The sequence below is a fragment of the Notothenia rossii genome, assembly GCF_949606895.1.
Source record: "Notothenia rossii genome assembly, chromosome: 3".
NCBI lineage: Eukaryota > Metazoa > Chordata > Actinopteri > Perciformes > Nototheniidae > Notothenia > Notothenia rossii.
The window spans coordinates 79,327,123-79,350,689 of NC_136901.1; the positions used below are offsets into that span (position 1 = coordinate 79,327,123).

The 23,567-nt window shown below is 39.7% G+C and overlaps 3 protein-coding genes across 6 annotated transcripts in view; 1 reads left to right on the forward strand and 2 right to left on the reverse strand.

Moving 5' to 3' along the window:
• The window catches only part of mrpl11 (mitochondrial ribosomal protein L11), a 49,835-nt gene extending 39,928 nt beyond the window's left edge, over positions 1–9,907 (reverse strand). The window contains exon 1 of the mRNA XM_079670402.1: positions 9,740–9,907. The gene's annotated coding sequence lies outside the window, so the exon portion shown is untranslated. The remainder of the gene's footprint in view (positions 1–9,739) is intronic.
• A 1,788-nt stretch (positions 9,908–11,695) lies between these two features.
• Positions 11,696–18,997, forward strand: LOC307032424 (uncharacterized protein). Of its 3 annotated transcripts, none has more exons than XM_079670397.1 (5): positions 11,696–12,149; positions 14,290–14,717; positions 15,590–15,669; positions 15,750–15,910; positions 17,507–18,997. In XM_079670397.1, exons 1-5 carry the CDS (start codon positions 11,972–11,974, stop codon positions 18,565–18,567), a joined length of 1,908 nt encoding a protein of 635 aa, XP_079526523.1. In that variant the 5' UTR covers positions 11,696–11,971; the 3' UTR covers positions 18,568–18,997. The 3 variants fall into 3 exon arrangements, with proteins under 3 accessions (XP_079526523.1, XP_079526524.1, XP_079526525.1); XM_079670398.1 differs by having other exon boundaries at positions 14,290–14,711; XM_079670399.1 differs by having other exon boundaries at positions 15,750–16,517; positions 17,507–17,640.
• Positions 18,998–19,289: 292 nt separating this feature from the next.
• On the reverse strand, positions 19,290–23,313 carry LOC307032425 (uncharacterized protein; the record flags this gene model as incomplete). Of its 2 annotated transcripts, none has more annotated exons than XM_079670400.1 (4): positions 21,032–23,313; positions 20,763–20,856; positions 20,516–20,634; positions 19,290–20,176 (listed from the first exon to the last, which is right to left on the reverse strand). In XM_079670400.1, the coding sequence occupies exons 1-4, from the start codon at positions 21,159–21,161 to the stop codon at positions 19,290–19,292; spliced, it is 1,230 nt and encodes a 409-aa protein (XP_079526526.1). In that variant the 5' UTR covers positions 21,162–23,313. The 2 variants fall into 2 exon arrangements, with proteins under 2 accessions (XP_079526526.1, XP_079526527.1); XM_079670401.1 differs by having other exon boundaries at positions 20,052–20,176; positions 21,024–23,313.
• Positions 23,314–23,567: the final 254 nt, after the last annotated feature.

Below are 23,567 nucleotides of genomic sequence, written 5' to 3' on the forward strand. Positions count from 1 at the left end.
CAAAAACAGGCTAAAGTTCCATCAGTTGCTCCCCCATTACTGCGATCTTCAGATTCACAAAAGGACACGGTACATTGGAAGTCTGTATACATGATTTATACAGCCTGGATGCTTAAAAAAGGAGCTAGAAAATAAAAAGCAAGGGGTTGCAAAATTCCGGGAATGTTCAAAGATGGAAACTTTCCGCGGGAATAAATGGGAATTTATGGGAATAAACTGGGCATTTTCTAAATTGAAGGTTGGCTCTTCATATGGGACTTAAATATAGTTGGGGAAAGTATATTTTAGCATAATCTTGACTAAAACAAACAGATGCCATTCAAGTACACTTCAATAATGCCATAGCACACTGCTTACTGCAGGGATCACCAACTACATTTGTCCAAGGGCCAAAATGTATCCAATAGACACTATCGCGGGCCAGCGATTTCTGGGGGGGGCATAAAGCTTATAGCAGACTCTTCACACTAACGAAGGATCACTTCTAGGCAGGGTTGGGAGGGTTACTTTGTAAATGTAATCAGTCACTGAATACTGAATAGCCTACATGCTCTGAAAGTAATCAGAATACAGTTACAGTACTTGTCTTAAAAAAGTAACGTATTCAGATTACTTTTGGAATACTTTCTTTTTCCATAACAGATGGGTATGTTTTGGTGCACAGGAGACACTTATTTTACTGTTTTAATGGCTTATCAAGAACTCAAACACAACATATTGGTGTCATTCTGGACAGCTCCCTCTCATCTGCACCCCACATAAAAAAACATCACCCGGACTGCATTCTTTGTATTGTCTTAAAACCTTTCCTTGGAATATGTTATGAATTGTAAGGTGTCCTTGGGTGCTTTGAAAGGCGCCCCTAAATAGAATGAATTATCATTATAACTTTTCAAACTTTTTCCAGTCACTTGCCCCATGCATTCAGCAGCAGCAGGCCATTTATTTGATCCCGTTATGAAATTTCATCATTTCGACAATAAATAAATGCTACATAAACGTTATCTTGCACATTTTATCTATCCATCTTCGTTTCTAACTTTCAATATATTTTAAAATAGGTCTCTCTCTCATCGAGAGACAGCAAGCGCATTTCGTGGCATCTGCGGGGAGTGGCAAGTACTTCCGGCATCTGCCACGGAGGCCGCTACTCCGTGGTATCTGTGGCAAGTATATGCCACAGATGCCACAACTTGCCGTGGCAAGTATATGCCACAACTTATATATGCCACAACTTGCCGTGGCAAGTAAATGCCACAAGTTAAGAGTTAAGAGAAGGTTTACGGTAGCTGCCACTCGCCTTCCGTGGCAAATGCTGATATTTAAACCCGTATTTATCGCGTAAAATGTCGCTGTTTTGGCATGACTTTATCGGACTGATCTGTACATAAGACTGATGATCTGTTACTGATGGTCCGATCTCTATTTTTCAAAAAGATTAAACATTATATGTTCTATAGATTTTACTTGGAGAACGTAGTTTGTTAAAATAAATAAACGTGCTATTTTTATGATAATACTCAATATATATTATTAGTAAGTTGACATAAAGATCTAACATTGTTGACCAGAGGTGGGAAATAGGCTAACTTGTATACTCAAGTACTGTACTTGTGATTTAGAAATAGCCTAGTTGTACTTTAGTTGAGTATGTAAATGGTATGTTACGTAGTAGGCTACTTACCCCCCTACAATTCAGAGGTCAATTGTGTAATTGTAGCCTACTCCCCTACATTTATTTAATACGCTACCTTTAGTTACTTACTACAGATTCTGATTAATGATGATACATATAATCAAGTCTTAAATCAGACTTTATAGGTACTCCTGGAGTAAATTCACAAGATACCCTACTACAGTATACAAAGTCATTAAAACTAGCTGCACCTTTACCAGCTTTGAGAACACTTTCATGATCAATCATTATAATGAAAACATGTAATATGCAATTTAAGTATATTGTTATGCTAATCATTTTGCACTTTTACTTGAGTAACATTTTAATGAATGACTTTTACTTGTAACAGAGTATTCCAACATTTAGGTTGGCTACTTCTACTTTTACTTCACACTAGAACCGCCAGGGGTCGCTGTATAGCCTACCTAAAACCACCAACGTGTCAAATGAACGAATGCATTGATTTTCAAGGTACAATGTTATTTTATTTATCATACTAGAACACAATGAGTGTTGCCACTACATTGCCGTGGCATGTGCCTTGGCATTTGTGGCATCTCCCACAGAGGCTACACTACTCTGTGGCATCTGTGGCAAGTATATGTCACAGATGCCACAACTTGCCGTGGCAAGTATATGCCACAACTTGCCGTGGCAAGTAAATGCCACAGATGCCACAACTTGCCGTGGCAAGCATATGCCACAACTTGCAGTGGCAAGTATATGCCACAACTTGCCGTGGCAAGTAAATGCCACAGATGCCACAACTTGCCGTGGCAAGCATATGCCACAACTTGCAGTGGCAAGTATATGCCACAACTTGCCGTGGCATTTGCGCATGCTGAACGGGAGTTGCCACAAGACGCCAGAGTTAAGAGAAGTTTTACAGTAGCTGCCACTCGCCTTCCGTGGCAAATGCTGATATTTAAACTCGTATTTATCGTGTAAAATATCGCTGTTTAGGCATGACTTTATCGGACTGATCTGTACGGAGGACTGATGTGCGATCTCTATTTTTCAAAAAGATAATAAATGATCATTTATATTCAATTTTACTTGGAATAGCCTACGTGGTTTGCTAAAATAAACAAACGTGCTATATCTATGATAGTAGGCGAAACATAGGCTTATATTGTAATAAAAAAAGAAATATTGGCAAGTGAGCGTTGCAACGCAAGCCCTTGGCAATTGTCGCTTCTTGAGGGGAGTTTCCACTGCTTGGTACGATAACCAGGTGTATTCTTACTAGTAAAGACAAATAATTAAAAAATAAATATCTGTATTGACACAGCAACGTGTACAATGGTGTTATTAGACTTGGCTACAGACTTAGGGCAGCACCATGAGAATGATAAATACTTAAATAAACATGAAGAATGTTCTCTTAAGCGTGATACTCCAAGCAATCCTCATTTAACCGTATAAAGTTGATTTAATATGTTGAGGAAAGAGGGTTACAATGTAATATAATTACACCCTTGTTAAAACTTTTTTTGTGCATCAGTAAAAAGGTTATATGTCATGCATGCAAATATCAAATCATTGTGTTGCTAATTAACATAAACAGATTTTGATATGATACGTTGTATTTACTTTATTTATCTAAAATGTTGAAATCTTTGCGTTACAGCAGTGATAAGGGATAGGAAACATAAAATAATAATAATAAAAAGAAACAGGAAATAATTTACACATTATTAGTAGATATTTATCTACAGAGTATCTAAAGAATAAACAATACTGAATATGTAAGAATACACTATAATAAACCATCTTACTAAAACCAATAGAAACATATATTTGTCTTTCTTAACCCTTCCATGCATGAATTATGAAAGCCTCACTCAGGATTTTTTTACCAGGTGTTTTTATTGCTCTTGGGGCATGAAAAACAAGATTTTAACTTTAGTTTATTTTTATCTAGTTTTTTCAAATTTAGAACATTTAAAAATACATTTAAAAAAAGAATTTTAAGGATGATGTTTTATAATAATATATCTTGAGTATTATCATAAAAATAGCACGTTTATTTATTTTAACAAACCACGTTCTCCAAGTAAAATCTATAGAACATATAATGTTTAATCTTTTTGAAAAATAGAGATCGGACCATCAGTAACAGATCATCAGTCTTGTGTACAGATCAGTCCGATAAAGTCATGCCAAAACAGCGACATTTTACGAGATAAATACAGGTTTAAATATCAGCATTTGCCACGGAAGGTGAGTGGCAGCTACCGTAAACCTTCTCTTAACTCTTAACTTGTGGCATTTACTTGCCACGGCAAGTTGTGGCATATACTTGCCACGGCAAGTTGTGGCATATATAAGTTGTGGCATATACTTGCCACGGCAAGTTGTGGCATCTGTGGCATATACTTGCCACAGATACCATGGAGTAGCGGCCTCTGTGGCAGATGCCGGAAGTACTTGCCGCTGCCTGCAGATGCCACGAAATGAGCCAGGCCCTACTGCTCTCATCTGCGTGCGGGGGCGGGGCCTCACAGACTCGCTGAATCTCTCTCTCGCTCAGACATACTGAAGCGCTGTGCAGTCTGCACACAGTTCTGCCGGTAATGAATATGACATTTTGTGAGGAAACTTTTCCACCAATAATTCCAATAAGTATTCCAAAAATATATTCACTTCAGGTTTACGACAATGACTAATCAGATTACTTGTTTTTCAAATGTAACGCCAGCTGAATACAGTTAGCCTACTTGATTTTTGTATTCTGATTACGTAACGCTGTTACATGTATTCCGTTACAACCCAACCCTGCTTCTAGGCTACTGTCCCGCAGCTCCTGCCTCTCTGTTGGACTCTGTCGGATCACTTCTTCTTCAAGGCAGGGAAGGTTTCGCAGTACGCAGTCTACTGACCGGCAACTGCTGCCGCTCTGTTGGACTCCGGTACTGCACCTTACTCACAAGACGTTGTAAAAAAAAAATGGGTGCGGGCCGAACGCAGTAACCACTCCGCCAACGCCACAGTCACCCCCGTCGTGCGGGCCGGATGAGAATGTCTGGCGGGCCGGATGTGGCCCGCGGGCCGCCAGTTGGTGGTCACTTACTGCATGGCTATTGAGACCACACACCCTACAGGCACTGTGCATTCCTCCATCACATGCACAGATGATTTATAGAAGACTGGATTACACTTTTGAACCCAAAGCACAAGACAAATGAAGCCACACATTTGAGCCTGTGAATGGCTTCACAAAGTGAAGTAAGTTTTGGTGATATTATGGGGTAATATATTTATTTAATGTTTAAATTGCAAATATCACATACAAATGTATTCATATTTTCATACCAAGGACCACTTAAAGGTGGGGTAGGTAACTTTGGAGAAACCAGCTCGAGTGCGCTAGAATTTGAAAATACACAGCCGGAAAAAATCTGCCACTTCCTTACAGAGCCCCTCCTCCAACACACACGAACGCGCACATGACCAATGAGGGCACGAGATAAGTTTGTGCACATATGGAAGGCTGACAGGCAGGTAGGCCATCCAGTTATTTTAGCCGGGCCGGCTCAGATGATTGGTCGTGCTTTTTACAGTACTACGGCTTCCACAGATGACATTTTTTAATGGATTTTTTGTCAAAGCACTTAGATATTCATTGCTGCTACTACCCCACCTTTAACCAATATAAAACTCGCGGACCACCTAACTCCCCAAATATCCAAAAATACATTGTTTTTCTAGAACAGATTACAAATCGCCAGAAAATGGTACAAAGAAGCGGCAACATGTGTGACGAAGGTGAAACTTAAGCTCGCTGGCGGAGATATTCCCGCGAGAGTGCGGAAAACTTTAATTAATTTCATATATGGAATATTTCCAAAATTCTCCAGCTTAACTTCCCATGGAAATTTACCGGAAATGTTCCACCCCTTTGCAACCCTACTCACTACATCATTATACTTCTTTATGTTGCAGCTGACATTCAGCTGCAGCACCAACAAGCGATGGGAAGATGGGGGGGGAGATAAGCAACACACCCAGCCTTCAGAACTACAGCTCACAAGCCAACTGTGACAGTAAACCCTCTGCACACGCACACACACACACACACACACACACACACACACACACACACACACACACACACACACACACACACACACACACACACACACACACACACACACACACACACACACACACACACACACACACACACACACACACACACACACACACACACACACACACACACACACACACACACACACACACACACACACACACACACACACACACACACACACACACACACACACACACACACACTTCCTTGTCTTTTAGCAGAGAAGGATTTCAAGGCCTTTCACAGTCTGCCACTTTCTCTCTTTTTATCCACCTTTCCTTCTACTTTCTTTCTTGTGTTTCCCAAGTGGTAGTCTTTTCTTTTTACCATTTGTCTGTTCAATATTTTCTAATGTTTGTCGCTGTAGAAAATGGGTTAATTAATGTACACCTGCTTTGAAATGTGAAGCACTAACAAGACACTCAGTGTAGAACAATGGACTTTCCATTTGTTTTTTTTTACACCATATTTCTCTCTTACATTTTCTTTCGTTCTTTTTTTTAATCTATTTTGCAGGTCGTATCCCAGACAGTCTGAAGAACTGTGTGAATAAGGAGTTCCTCTCCCAGAACAACCACTGGACAGGAGTCGAGCCCGCCACCGTCCACCCCGAGCTCAACGGTGCTTATAGGTAATACTCATCAGGATAAAGAAAGCTGTAGTGGTCAGTGCTGTTTCTTCTTCCCTCTCAAACCATGGTAAAGTCATTGATTGATACAATGTTGACCAAATGTCTTTAAAACACAGAATATGTTGCTTGTTGTAAAACCTGAAACGGTATTTAAATGACGGTTAAGCTGAAACAAAAAGTCTATTGTGATCATTTATTTTATTTTTTTTAATTCTTTATTTATTTGGGGTCACATTATAGTACAAGTACAGTTTTTCAAATCATATATTTTTAGAGACCCGAAAGTGACAAATCAAATAGCAAACAAAATTAATCAAAGTAAAATAAATGTGATCATTTATTAACTGTATTTAAGTTGCTCATTATATATTTTTTACTGTTAGGATTTGCCTTTATTATATATCTTATATGATATCTGAAGGTAACCTCTAGGATTCTTTGATGGCCGTCTTCACAATTTTATGTGGTTTAATAATCCAAAAATGTAAACTAATTGTATCAGAAAATTTGTTTTGTTTATGCCGGAGAAGAAATGCAACACACACACACACACACACACACACACACACACACACACACACACACACACACACACACACACACACACACACACACACACACACACACACACACACACACACACACACACACACACACACACACACACACACACACACACACACACACACACACACACACACACACACACACACACACACACACACACACACACACACACACACACACACACACACACACACACACACACACACACACACACACACACACACACACACACACACACACAGGGTATGATTGATTATAACAGTGTGGGTGGATGGTTGGTGAACAGGAAGATGGACTTTAAGATGAAGAGGGCCTTGAATAAACATGAAGTCTCCAGCTACAAGGAGCCTGGACTAAGCTAAAGGATGAGCTTGATTTTGCAGCAAAGGATGAGCAGTTATGACTTAGCTCTTTTAACACCTAGAGCAGGACATCTCTTTACTCTGATCTACTTTCAGACATTTAAACATTTACAATCAGGTGTATTCAATACAAACAGGTGGCTTCCAACCAATTTAGTAGAGGGTACACTACTTACAGATAAATGCAAACATGTAAGTCCAATTTCACATACTGTATAATGCTCTGTAATCCGTATCTGCATGTGGGAGTCAATTGTTTAAAATTGTAATATTAATCTAAGCTACTTTCTACAATGCAACGTCAGGAAACAATCTAATTCTGTAAATCCTACTTGCATGTCTTGGTGTCTTGAAAAATGATTACATTTACATAAGGCAATTCATTAATTGAATGCCTTGTAAAACGTTTCAAGGATCTGCAGGAAACCTTAAAATTGCTTAATATATATATATATATATATATATATATATATTTGTTTTACTATTCTTCAATTCTTTATAAAGTATAAATATACTACCAATATATCCCTGAGCCAAGATCACTTTCCATTGGAGGACTCAGGCTCATAACAAATGAACAAACACTGTGATGACAGATGCCAAGAGGATAAAAGGTGATGACCACACTTTAATAATATATCATCTTATCTTCTGTGGAAAAGTACGGTCTTGTTCAAACGGGTCATTAATAAGTCTTTGAGTCTTTCATGGTTTAAGTGTATGATACCTGACGCTACATTAGGTTCTGGATGACCCAGGGGACTACGAACCACCGGACACAAAACAGCAGTACTATCGTCACTCAAATTCTCTCTTTCCTTTTCTTACTATTTGTTGACATCCATAATTCATCTCTTTCGGGTTTTTTGTTGGTTAAAAAAACAACCCAAGCATCAAGATCTTAGGCAGAGCCCGAATACTGCTCTCTTAATCTTATTCACTTCATCCAATTCACACATTAATCATATAGGCTAAGTGCTACACATAAATCATTGTGCAATCACATAAACTATAGCTAACCCTCTGAATAGGAGATGCGTGTAAATATATGAATATAGGGATCCGTCCACAACAGCATACTCATTAACTACAGATTTTATTTTGTATAGGTATGTATGCAACATAGAAAAAGGTGTGTTTGTGTTTGAAAGTCACTTTAGGCCATCCCGCACAATAGGAAACTCTATTTTATAAATACTGTATGGGACGTCCGTGCTCTGTCTCTATTTCATATAAGGGGCCCTTGCCTTTAAACATGTTAAAGACCCCTGCTTCATTGTTTGATGTTGGTGCATTTAGGCAAATGAATTCTTAACTCTAGAAATACCTGGTTATGCTGTAAGGTTACTAAAAGTACTTCCCGCCAATTAGAGATTTTTCAGTAATCATTATGAATCGACCCATAACACACATCTAACAACGTTAGGACATAGAGTCGTTTATCAGATCATCATATTTGAGGCCCAGCATGAAGTGGTTCAAGTGAAAAAATAATCTAGTCAAAATGTACAGGGGCCCTATGATGCTTTTTAGGGTTTTCCCTTCCCTGCAGTCTGTTATGAAGGTTTCTATGTGAATTGTAATATTATAGGAACGAACAACACCGATTTGAAGCTTAGGTCGTCAAGAGGCAGAATAAAATAGCAAAGTAAAACAGTCAAATGTATTAACAATTCCACATCAAGCAAATACATCAGTCAAATATAATATATGGAGAAGTTCTTGTTTCTCTAGTACACTTTTGGTATTGAAGATCGTAAGTACTTCTTTATAACATTACATCTTAATGTTATGAAAACAGAAACATTGTAAGCAAAGGGTCCTTGGTGTATGTTTATCAGTTTAACCGCCTCTTCAAGTATGTATTTGTGTTCATCTAATTCCATTGAGAGTGGCCTGGGGCACATGCAACTCAACCCCACCACTGAGCAACACGATTTTGATTTAAATATTGCTAAATATGCGTGAAAAGACATGTTTTTATCCAAGTAAGCCTCACTTACAAACAAAATCAGAAACACGAAGACGTGTTTAGGGGGGAAAACGGTTTAACCTTAGATAAAATATGTTGTGCTCATAATAGATCCTTTTTGCTCATAGTAAGATGCTGGTTTTAGAAATAGCAATTTATTTCAAATGCATAACAGAAGCTCATGACAAACAGATCAATGAGTTCGTGTTCAATCTAAAACGACAATGTGTGAACTTTAAAACACAAAAGCCAAACGCTAAGCTGCTACACTTTGAGTCCAGCAGTAACATTGAACATCAAGCAGCTACACAAACGTGTCTCTTAATTCATACACACTCCGGGTATCATAAAACACAGCTTTAAAGATCAATAACGAGTCAGATAAACCAGTGTCGAGCTCTAAAGATAGACAGAAGCCGCATAGTTATCGTACCTGTCACTTGTCCTGTAACTTCACGCTGTTAGCACCATCCTTCAGGGCGCAGACATCTTGGATTTCTAAAGGCAGCGGCCGGTTTCCTGCCGCAGAGAAAAGAATGCCCCCTGTAGGAGAGGAGGAGGAACTGCAGCCTCCAGGAGCACAGAGAGAGGGTGAGGGCGGACAGGATCAAGATATACAGGACTGTCTCAGAAAATTAGAATATTGTGATAAAGTTCTTTATTTTCTGTAATGCAATTAAAAAAACAAAAATGTCATACATTCTGGATTCATTACAAATCAACTGAAATATTGCAAGCCTTTTATTATTTTAATATTGCTGATTATGGCATACAGCTTAACAAAACTCAAATATCCTATCTCTAAATATTAGAATATCATGAAAAAGTATACTAGTAGGGTGTTCAATGAATCACTTGAATCGTCTAATTAACTCGAAACACCTGCAAGGGTTTCCTGAGCCTTGAAAAACACTCAGCTTGGTTCAGTAAACTAAATCACAAGTATGGGGAAGACTGCTGATCTGACTGCTGTCCAGAGGACCGTCATTGACACCCTCCATCAGGAGGGTAAGACATAAAAAGAAATTTCTCAAAGAGCAAGCTGTTCACAGAGTGCAGTTTCAAAGCACATCCACAAAAAGTCTGTTGGAAGGGGGAAATGTGGCAGGAAACGCTGCACAACCAAGAGAGATGACCGCAGCCTTAACAGCATTGTGAAGAAGAGTCGCTTCCAGAATTTGGGGGAGCTTCAAAGACAGTGGACTGAAGCTGGAGTCCAGGTATCAAAAGTCACTGTTCACAGACGTGTCCGGGAAATGGGCTACAATAGCCGTATTCCCATGGTCAAGCCACTTCTGAACTCAAGACAACGGAAGAGGCGTCTGACTTGGGCTAAGGAAAAGAAGCACTGGACAGTTGCACAGTGGTCCAAAGTCCTCTTTTCAGACGAAAGCAAGTTTTGTATTTCATTTGGAAGTCAAGGCGCCAGAGTCTGGAGAAAGGCTGGAGAGGAGCAAAATCCAAGTTGCTTGAAATCCAGTGTGAAGTTCCCACAGTCAGCGATGGTTTGGGGAGCCATGTCAGCTGCTGGTGTTGGTCCACTGTGTTTCATCAAGCCCAGAGTAAATGCAGCTGTGTACCAAGAGATTTTAGAGCACTACATGCTTCCGTCTGCTGAAAAGCTCTATGGAGATGAGGAATTCATTTTCCAGCATTATCTGGCACCTGCCCACAGTGCCAAAACCACCAGTAACTGGTGTACTGACCATGGCATTACTGTCCTCGATTGGCCTGCAAATTCCCCTGACCTGAACCCCATAGAGAATATGTGGGGTATTGTGAAGAAGAAGCTGAAAGACACCAGACCCAACAATGCTAATGAGCTAAAGGCCACTATTGAAGCATCCTGGGCATCCATAACACCTCAGCAATGCCACAGGCTGATTGCCTCCATGCCACGCCGCATTGATGCAGTAATCCGTGCAAAAGGATTCCCAACCAAGTACTGAGTGCATTAATGGACATTTTCAAATGTTTGATTGTGTTTTGCTGTTATAAATCTTTTTTTTTTACTTGGTCTGAGGAACTATTCTAATTTTTTGAGATAGGATTTTTGAGTTTTCTTAAGCTGTATGCCATAATCAGCAATATTAAAATAATAAAAGGCTTGCAATATTTCAGTTGATTTGTAATGAATCCAGAATGTATGACATTTTTGTTTTTTTAATTGCATTACAGAAAATAAAGAACTTTATCACAATATTCTAATTTTCTGAGACAGTCCTGTATATATCTATGGACAGGATGACCTTCAACTGGCATGTACTGGCAGTTTATAGGCTAGTTGCACGAGTTGCACGGGATGACGTATTTCCATTTCCGGTTAATTGAGTGTGTGGTTGTAAACTTCCGGTCTACGGTAGAGCGGTAGAGGGAAGAGCGAGAGATAGAGAGACAGCGAGAAATATAGCATTATAGCAAATAACAGCTTTGTTTTCCCCCAAAAGTCATTTTTGCCTGGAAGTGACGCATGTGTTACTCTCATCTATTGATTGATTTATTTGATGCTACTTGCCTATCGTCCTGAGGATGGCGCTAATGTAAACGGAAGTCATCTTCAATTTTCCGGATGGTTTCTGTGTGTTTGAGTGAAACGCGCTTTGTACGACGTCGAGGAGAAGTTAAATACAACATATCTTGATCTAACATTACGTTATTCCTCAACATGTCTAACACCAAACTGCTGCATTTACGGAGTTTTTTAACTGAACGCTTAACTACCGCGGCCGTGGAGATATTTGGAGAAATAGAAACTATTGTGGAGTCTTACTTCGAGGAAAACAAGCGCCTGCGGAATGTGCTGCACATGGTGCTCAACCCAGAGATAAAGCTATCGAAAATAGGTTTGTCAATTTTGGTTACCACAAACATTTTTAACTGCCTAGATATGTGAAGTTAATGTGTCTGCATGAGCCTGAATATGAGATAAGACTGGTTAGCTATAGCACGTGACGTAAACAATGTAAACATTCGTTTAGGGACATTTTATATGTGAAAGTGATGCCTCCACAGCAGTTTGTAGCTATCATACCTTAATTTGATGTTACCGAGTGCTCCACAGTTGTTGTTTTTTTATACTTATACTCAAGCACTTTACCCTAAATGTAACCAAACTCTTCTTATACCACTACGGCAAGGCAAGTTTGATATAGCCCCTTGTTATCCAACTGTTATTTTGTGTCCATGACATGGAAGCTATTGAAAAGAGACTACTTTACATTACATTGCATTTAGCTGACGCTTTTATCCAAAGCGACTTACAATAAGTGCGTTCGACCAACAAGATACAAACCTGAAGAAAACAGAATCATATAAGTACATCAGGTTTCATAGAGCTAACACATTTCAAGTGCTACTCAACTGGTTTTAGATAAGCCAGCTCTTTATAAGTATATAAGTGCTTTGTTAGCAATTCTTTGTTAGTAATTCTATCAATCGAAGTGGAGTCGAAAGAGATGAGTACTTAATACAAATTGCATACAAATATACAATTTTAAAAAGAAACACTCAAATCCAATAAAAGAGGTGTGTCTATTTTGTCCAGTGTTGTTATCTGGTATAGATTTGGAAGTCACTGACACATGACATGGAAGTTAATTTGACTATTTAACAAAAAATACTTAATTTTCATTACATTATTTCTAACAATATAAGGTGGACTAAATCCAAATATAAAGAAGTGTGATCTTCTTGTCCAGTGTATGAATACAATGCTGCATTGATTTTGAGTCATTGGGTCAATGTAATTTTTTATAAAAATTGTTATTTAAAAAGATCTTAAATAATAGAAGCACTAAAATCCAATTAAAAGAGATGTGTTTTTTAATCATATCTGGTAATTATTTGGAGACACTAGGTCACATGAGTTATGAAGAATGTAAATACAACATTCAGTAAGACTGTTATTAAAAACACTGCATTAGAAGAGTGCTTGCTTCTCTCTCGGACGTTTTCTTTAATCCAAACCCCTGAAGCAAAACCTCCAGAGTTAAGGTGTGTGGCATGCTGTCAGGTAAACGAGTGAAAAGGAGCACACCCCACAGGAAATGAAAACTACCAAAACGTCACAAAAACAACTAAATCCTCTCAAGGGAATATCCAAACCTGGGTGTAGTAAACATCTGATCATGATTAGACAAAGAATAGAGATTATAACAAATTGAGAGGCCAAGTCCCTCCCTTTCCGGGGGACCTCCATGGGACCTTATTTCAGATAAATCCTGTATTGAAGTCAATGGAGAGAGAGATTATCTTTCGATCCCGTTTGAATTGTGCCACGAATTACACATATGATGCTTGTCAATTTAAAAGATAATTTTGCAAGTCAAAAAAATTAAAAGGTGTCGTAAAACTGTGAAGTAACACTTTTTTTTGTGTGAAACCGCTCAATGAACTACATCTCCCATCTCGCACCACACCAAGACGGCCGCCACGTTAGCACATTTCACTTCTTTCTTTCAGAATGAGCTGAAAAGTATTACAAGAGGTGAAAATCACTACAAGTCTGGGCATGTTGAGAGCTGTACATACACAAAAGGGGAGTTAGTCGGTTCCGTAAGAGCCAGCATGCGGGACCGGGATTCTGGGATTTGTAGTCTTTCTAGTATTTTTCATAGTCTTATGTTTCAACAGTTTTACGACAAACTGACTTTTTTTTACATGGAAATGATTTTTTAAGATTGACAAACATCATATTTGTAATTCGTGGCACAATTCAAACGGGATCGAAAGATAATCTTTCTCTCCCCATTGACTTCAATACATAACTTTCCCGAAATAATGTCCCATGGGTCGGAAGTAGATGGGCGGGTCTTTGCCTCTTTATTGGTCTACATTTTTCCTCTGTCTTGTAACTTTTCCGGTGTGTAAAAATAAAGACTGCTTCCGGAGGCGGGAACTGTGGCTATATAGGTTTTATACTCAAATTGAGGCAAAATATGTATTGGTATTAAATATTGTGTTTCCCCTTTCCCCCCACAATAGATGTTGGCCAATACTCTGGAGCCACACAGGTCAGAGAGCAGCCCTGTGAGCTGAGATCCAGGCTGGAACAGGAAATACTAGAACCGTTGCCCAAAAAACCTAAAGAAGAGCCAATTGAATACGACATAAGTCAGGTATCAGAACAACAACAAGGACAACAAGTGGATAACTGTATAAGCACAGATTGTGTAAAATATGAAACAGAAGAAGACGTAAGCATGCCCTGTATCACTGATCAGTTCCACATAAAGGTGATTGAGTTCAGACCGGACTCATCAGGCACTCTCGAGCCTAGACAGGAGGAGAACTGCTCCCCGTCGGTCTCAGATGCGATCACAGATAACCCGCAGCTACACAAAAGTGAACAAAGCACAAGTCAAAGTCTGGAACTTCAAAAACCTGAAAAATTGTCAACAAAAAATGTAACGGTAAGCTTGTTTTGATGCCTTAGATGTTATTGTTTACGATTGTCCTAATGTTTTTTCAATGCGATTGAGCATGGGTTACTTTTTGGAAGATTCTTTCTGTGTAGATTTTAAAATGTGTTTCAAAACTGCTACCGTCTTTTAACTCTAAACAAATCTACGTTAGGGTACAAAAAAATAACCTTAAACCGAACCTTAGATTTGGCTCAATCAAGCCCAGCTTATTAACTCAGTAAACTTTTATTTTCCATCTCTTTCCTTGTAATATTGACTGCCGAAACCATCCACAGTCTTACTGAAACAAATAAGACTGCCACGACATGATGGATATATATCGTAGTTTCTTTATTACATTACATTTAGCTGACGCTTTTATCCAAAGCGACATACAATAAGTGCATTCGACCAAGAAGATACAAACTTGAAGAAAACAGAATCATATAAGTACATCAGGTTTCATAGAGCCAAAACATTTCAAGTGCTACTCAACTAGCTTTTGATAAGCCAGTCCTTTATTGGTATTCAGTGATGCAAACTTGTCACCTTTCGGTGAAATTCGCCGTTTTGAATCCAAAATAAGTCGTTTGTGTGATTCATGTAGATCTGCAATACAAATATTTTTGGGGTATGGGGGGGGTCTGGGACCCGGAGTAATCTGTGGCCGCGAGCTGTTATGTGCCATCATGACACGCATGGTGTTCTTTTTTTATATATTATAATGAAGCGCGAGCTGTGTGCTCGAGTCTTCCTGCCTGTCGGCTCTGCTCATGGATGTATAGAGAGGGGAAGTCCCGCCCATCTACTTCCGACCCATGGGACCTTATTTCGAAAAAAACATTTCAATTAATTTGACAATTCTTTTGTGTAATTAATAGGGTGTGAAACCAGGCAGAGTGAGTGACATGGTGTTCATTTCCACTAAGCCAAAGCAGTTTACAGTTGCGGACGGTGTAAGGTAATATCTATTGTCCTAAGTAATTGTCTGAGTGTAAAATTGTTCTTAAAGTCCTAATTATCATATAAACATGTTCAAAGGAGTACAAGTTACAAGGCCGTGCGGGGGGAGCTGCCACACCCAGATGTCCTCAAAGTCAGCGAGGAGGACTTCTCAGCAGACATCGCACAACTGATCACCACCATGGCTATAAGTGTGGACGTGCCACTGGTTAACTCCACCTTTGGAAAAGTTCAGGAAGGTAGCCCTATCTCATACCAGCATCCACTACCTCTTAGCCGGGTTATAGTGCGTCACCCAGATGCCCCTCCGCCACCACCTCTACCTGTGGATGGCTAAAGACCCTTTTTGTGTTTGTACACACTGATGACGTAGAACGTATGCGCGCGCATGCATGGTGGCAACAGAAGGATGGCAGAGATAAACAGCTTGACAAGCTACGCAAGGGGATTATCAACTAAAGATTGTGAATGTTACCTTAACAAGTTGACTTTGACAAATGGTGTCCGACTTCCAGATCCGTGTTCTATTGATGAGTGGGTTGAAGACGTTAGCAAGTGGCCGAATATACAGTGGCCAGATATATATACCTATTTAATTGAGAAACCGAGCGTGTACACCAGAGAGAAATTACGAGCCTATAAGTCAGTGGATGCTTACGAATACGTTGTCTGTGGTCATGTACAGAACGTCAAATATCATGACATAGACTCAGAGTTTTGTATTTTGAGATCAGAAATTCTCCCTAGTCAAAGACAAGGACACAAGACAACAATGTATGAGGCTTGGGTCATAATCAACCAACGAAAAAACTACGTCCTCACAGAGAATTGCACCTGTATGGCGGGGTAAGTAGCCTATTATTTGGTGCTGTGGGCTTGTAGGTAACAGTTCAGGGGTGTGTTACTGTCCTTTCAGCTGGCTATTACTCTCCTTTCCATATCAAAAATCGTATGCCTTGCCCTGTAACTTTCTCATCATAACCAGGGTTTGAAACTAACATGTTCATGAACAACAACACAGTGACAACAGGGTTCAAAATGTCAGCAGCCAATATCATTCAGTTACATTCAAAACCTGATTAAGCTTAGGATACTCACATGTCTAGTAAGTTAGATGTTTACCTACTTCATAGCCAGAGCCGAGATTCGTCTGAGAGCAAATGTTACTTTCAAGCCCAGTATGTTTATTATGATTTTGTGAAATTTCAGGCTTGGGTCATGCTGCAGCCATGCAGCTGCAATATTATTCAAAGTTGAGCTCTATGTTAGGATGGGAAGGACAGAGAAAGCAGTGGTTACTTCTGGAGTGTGCATGTGGAAAGACATCAGCAGGAAAGAAGTCAGACCAGCTCCATTGAGGGAAATCAGCTTCCACAAACCAAAGAGGCTTGGCAGGCAACTTCCAGCAGCTTCAACATCTGCTAGGAAGAATAGTATCACACCCAGAGGCATGTAATAGTTGACAGAGCCTAGATAAGTTTCCTTTTGCCATAGTGCATTTAATTAATTCTCAGGATTTCTCCTCAGTGTTTTGACACCATAATGTAGCCTGAGAAAGGTGTTACTTGGTGATGCAGAGATGAAAAGGCCTACAGACCAACGTGGCATCATGACTTTTTGTAAACATACACGCTCAGTTTGAATAGTTTCAGTATCATTTGTTATGTTAGTTTGAATATGTCTGTCCTTTTGTCTTCAGATTACTGATTCTAGAAATTCGATTGTTTGTTATCTACAGCTTAAGTGGTCTGGTTTTAGAATAATTCGGTCATTATTCTTAAAATGTGAACATTATGCCGCACACTAATTGTGTCTTTTTGTTGCTCTATTATCAGTGTTGACAGATGATGACATCCGGGAACTGCTGGATGTGTACCCAGGTGCTGCAGTGCTGACGAGCCTGGAAGACAGTGACACGGACACTGCATCGTCTGACACTGATTCCGAGGAGCATCCAGACTTACCTGAGCCCTTGTCTGCTTTATTTGATGCAACACTCCGGGAACTCTCACCCCAGGAAATGAAGGTGAAATGTGAGGATACATTTCACAAACTAAAAACTACACTACAACCTCAACAATGTGAGAAACTGGAATTTGTGACACGGAAACAGTCAAGGTCAAATGAGTGGCACACCTATAGGGCTGGTCGGATCACAAGCACCAAATTTCACCATGCAGCCACAACTGACAAGATCAGCAAAACATACCTAAATGATATAATGCAGTACAACAAAACAGAGTTAAATGTCCCATCTGTGCTCTGGGGTCAAAACATGGAGGAAACGGCAAGACAAGCCTACACTGCATTTATGTCCCTAAGCCATCCAGATTTCAGCATCAGCTCATGTGGCTTAGTAGTGCAACCTTCTGAGCCACACCTTGGATCATCGCCAGATGGGATAGCAAGATGTACCTGCTGTGGCAAAGGGGTGGTAGAGATAAAATGTCCCTACAAATACAGGAATAGCCTTCAAGGATGTACAGAAGACAAGCAGTTTTGTCTGGACAAGTCATTCTCTTTGAAACATTCACACACATACTACTATCAAACTCAACTTCACATGTTTGTGTGTGGTGTTAGCTACTGTGACTTTGTGTTGTGGACTAAGGAGAAGTTCATTGTGCAACGTATCCTAAGAAATGAAGAGTTTCTGCAGGAGGCTTTGCCAAAAGCACATGAGTTCTTTAGCTCGAGTGTGTTGCCTGAATTACTGACAAGAAGACATGCTCCTGTCTCGGTGTCACAGAGAGCCTGCGAATACTGTAAAAGACCAGATTTTGGTAAAATGATCATCTGTGTCAAATGCAACAACCACATTCACTACAGTTGTGCACACATAAAAAAGAAGCCAGCAACATGGTTATGTAGGAAATGTCTGAGAGTTGAGGCTTGAATGCCTTCATGTAGGAGTGGGCAATATAATGTATTGTATTGTGATAGGAGACCAAATATGGTGTTAGATGTCGGTTATGGATTGTCTTTCCCTGGTTGTTAAAGTTGCATTACAGTTGAAACAATGAATTCATCATCAGCCTTTTCTTTACATTTGATGTTGTTATTGACAGCTGTGTCTAGATGCACTTCAGTGCAACAAGATATTTTAAGTTTTATTCTGTAATGCTATGTATGTATCCATAGAGATAATTTGCGACCTAAAATTATTATTTACTGTTTACAACATACAGAACCAGTTTGATTCTAATATATTGTACATACTCCTACTTTTTATGTTGTTAATGTTTAGTGGCACTTTAATGGCACCTGAATGGAATGAAACTCTGTTAGTAACAGCATTACAAATAAATGTGATACTGCACTCTGAATTGTTGAAATAATCTGCGGGGGAAAGGACCATTAGACACACCAGTGGCAGCCAATGTGGGGAGGTTTATTAAAATGCATTAAGTTTTAAGTACAGTAGGCCTATATACATGTTTCACAAATGTAAAATCACTTTATAAGTCATACATGGTTATGTGTAACTCATTTGGGAACAACACTCTTACAGAGGTTTGTGAGGGCACCACATACAATAACAACATCATCTAGTATGTCAACCTGCGACAAAGGAATAACTGTTTGTAAAATCTTAAAGTTTTTCCACCGACCAATAACTCACTCTACATGGATCCTCACACGAGAAAGTGTTCTAGATGTGTCCACTTCCTGTGCAGAAAGCTGCTTCTTTCCTTTTGTGAAATGAGGGATACGAAGGGTTGCACCATAGGCCGCAAGCTCATCTCTGATGAGAAATCCTCTGTCTGCTAAAACCTCATCCCTAGGCTCCACAAGTTTGAGGAAACCTGACTCCTTAGTGATCTGCTTGTCTGAAACCCGTCCACCCCACCCAGGAGACAGAAAGGAAATTGCGCCAGCTGGAGTGATGCCGATCAAATATTTTATGGTGTTGTTGTGTTTATAGTTTGACCATGTCTGGGCCCTGGAAGTCAGATTACTGGGTCTAGCTATGAACATTTCTGTGCAATCTATTATGCACCGGCATCTTCTAAAGTTGCGCTTGAATGTTTTTGGCATATTTTTAAGTACTGCACCCTTACTTGGCCATTTAATGAGTGGCTTGAGGACCAAGGCCATAGCAGGGACCCAGCTCCGCAAAATATTTAATAAGGTGGTTTTTGATACCTGAAATCTATAAGCCAAGTCAGTATTACATAGGCCCAACCTTAATTTCATCAATATAATCAATAGGTGGTCCTCTACTGTAAGTTTGTTGTGAATTCTTTCTACGCTGCCCATCATTTTTGTAATCAGCCACTCAAAGACCACAGAGGTCAGTCCTGTGAGAAAAATCAATTGTCCAATGTTGCACTTAACAGTGGTGTAGGAGAATGTAGATTTTTGCAGCTCCTCTTTCATCTTTACATTTTCTGCTCGTAGTGTGTCAAACTCCTGTCGCAGGTTGACATATTCCTCCTGAAGTTGACTGTATCTCAGGTTCAGATCATCGTACTCTCTCTTTGGAACTGGGATATCCTCTTCAGCTTTAATATAGAAAAGGGAAAAATTAGCATGTGCTGCAAACAAGTTCACAATTCAGGGGTTCTCACACATTTTTACCAATGAATTTTCAAAACGTTTCCATGACAGAAGAGAAGATACATTATCGATCCCAGGAGGAGATTTTTCCTCTGCATTTGACCCATCCAGGGGCCAGTGTACACGTCACACACAGACATACGTAGCAATTGGAGCAGTGGGCCTGGCAGGAGCACACACACACACTAGGAGCACACCGACTCTTTCAGTGAGGGTGGGAACCCTGACAATCAATCAGTTAATTGTAAGATGATATATTCATATATTCATAAATATATTCATACCAGGACAATGATCCATGCTGCATTCTTGTTCTGGATCCATGCTGCATTCTTGTTCTGGAGTTTCAGAAGTAACACGTTGATTTGCTGCAGTGTCAGCTCTCCTCCTTTTCCTATGGTACCTACAGTAACAGCAGAAATTCATAGTTAGACTAATCCATATCTCAGAACAGCAGCTGTAGGCACCAAAGCTTATGCAAGAGAGGAAAACAAAACAAAACGACTGAGAGGATGTCAACTCTAATCTTACCTGTCCATCTTTGCATTTGGGTTCTGGCTTTGTTTTGTGTACATGAACACAGATGGCACAAAATCAGGACTACTAGAGTCCAATGATGCCTCGCCTGCAAAAATAAAACACAAACACGTTTGTTTAGCCTAGCAAGCTACTAGGCAAATCTAACGCCAGCTTATCAAACTTTAGCTGCATTTGATTATTATTCTACATCATACAGACAATCACTAATGTAAACAAGGCTCTCCCGTAAAATCAAAGAGTAGGCTAGATAACCTCATTGCCTGATATAAAGTGGGCGCTGCAGACGTGAGCATTTTTGATTATGTCCTCATTCCAGTCCCCACGTTTAATCGCCTGCAGCCACAGACGCCGCCGGTTGCTCTGAAATGGTCGTGGTCCTCTCGGAATCATATAAAACTTTAGTCCGCCGGTGGAATATTCGTACAACCGTATACGCAACAACCAGACATGTTGATGCTGGGTACAGTTTGTAAATGCTTGCTAACCAGTTGCTACCTCGTCTTTGTCATTCAGAACTGCTTGAAAACAACACCACTTCTGTTGCCCACATGCGCGCGCAACTTTTTGATGACGTCGGCTGTAAAAGGGTCTATAGGCTGGAGCCTACCACCTGTGAGTTTGTGTGCAGTCACCAACAGCACCTCCATCTACTATCACTTGCGACAACATGGCTCATGGCAAGGAAAATTGAGGTGGCCACAAGGGAGCATAGCGACAGTGTGGAATGGCACCGTGTTAGGAGGCCAAGAATACCTTCTTCCCGTTTCAGGGAAGTATGCCATGTTCGAGGTCAGAGTTCGGCTGGAAACTTGGCACAACTGATTCGGAAGGGAGTGGCACAAACGGCGTCAATGAAGAAGGGACTGGCACTGGAACCGGTTGCCATCCAGGAATACTGCCGGATTAAAAACACCAATTACTGGCCGTGTGGGTTTGTCATTCACCCAGATGCCCCCTGGTTAGGGTCATCTCCTGACGGTCTGGTGTTTGACCCAACTGAGAGCCCACCTTTTGGACTTGTAGAAATAAAATGCCCAAATGTGAAAAGTTATGTGGACTGTAGCTACTCAAAAATGCAAAGTGGCACATTAAAACTGAAGCAGTCTCATAGCTACTATTGGCAGGTGCAAGGCCAGCTCCTACTCACAGGGATGGAGTGGTGCGATTTCGTAGTTTTTGCAGAGGAGGATATCCTTATACAACGTATCTACAGAGACTGCGAGGTGGCTACAACCATTAAGGAGAAGGGAGATTATTTTTATTTTTATTTTTATTTTTACATGGACTGATATGCACTACTAGTGGTGCACGATAGTTATCGGCCCGATAATTATCGGTCCGATATTAGGTATTATGACGTCATCCCGATAAACCCGATAAAAGTATTAATAGCCCCGATAATATACAATATATTTTTGGGTAAAAAAAAAGAAAAAAATACTGCGGTCTGGGTGGATTGGGATGAGGGGCGCTTGTTTTTCACTCGGCTCCTCCCGTTTTGCCAGTACTGTGGTATTAGTGGTTTAGGAAGAGGGGAGTCTTTCACAAATCCAGCGCTCCCTAACTCATGCCTGGCTGTGACGTAAATGGTGTGCGGCCGTGAAGCCAGGACAGTAAACAAACATGTAGTATGGGACTATTTCAAAGTTTCAGAGTTAGATATTTCGCTTGCTATTTGTATTAACAAATGAAATGCAGAAGTTCCACGAGGAGGGAAAAAGGCAACGACCTATAATACTTCCAACCTGATTAGTCACCTGAAACATCGCCATCGCTACGATGGTGTGTTAAAAGCGTACAAAGACGCCTGCGATGCTAAACTAAAAATAAAAATAAATATGGTCACTTTGAAGAGTCAAAACTGTTCTTGGCTTTGTTTTGTTCATAGTAGTAATGCTCATGTCATTTGCTCACTACTAGTCTTTTTTTTACCACCAGGTGTGCAAAAACTACAGGTACATTTAATATATATATATATATATATTATATTATTATCGGTTATCGGTATCGGTCTTGAGAAGCAGGAAGTTATCGGTATCGGTTTCAAAAAACCAATATCGTGCATCCCTATGCACTACACTACATTAGTGTACCACACTACATCACACTATACATTACTGATCTAACATGAATATTTTCCTGTATATAGTTATTTCAATTGCTAAAACCAGAACCAAGTGTGTTCTATAAGTCAAAAAGGTCCTTTACTCAAAGGACCAATGTGAGGAAGAAAGGGGTGTTTATTGGCAGACATTTAATGTCATGGAGTATGATCATTAGTGTATAATCACCTAAAACGAATGGCTCACTACTCAACTTACTCAATAGTTATCCATTAACAAAAGTTGTGGATGCTAACTAACTTATCTTGCATTGATATAACACTCTTTCAGAGGAAATGTTGGAAATGCACACATTATATATATTTTTTGCATCTACTTTCTGGATATTGGACATCTGTTTTATATAAACTAGCATTACTTAAATATGCAGAGACTAATTTAAATGTTTAAATATGTATTTCCCCCCCCCCGATATAACATCAACCTATGTTTTGTAAAAGTTTATTAAATGAATCTGTAAAATGTTATCATATTGTGGATTTATTAAATTGTGTATTTTCCTATGTTATTTGTGTGCGGTTTTATTTGAGGATATAATTCATTAGTACCTAAACATAGTATGGTATAACTGCTTTTTGTAATGACCACAATGAAATACACAATTGGTTTGGGAGCAAGAAATGTTTTAATCGTTGTTGCCCAGGCTTGCCCATACCTTTACCAGTGGTCCGTT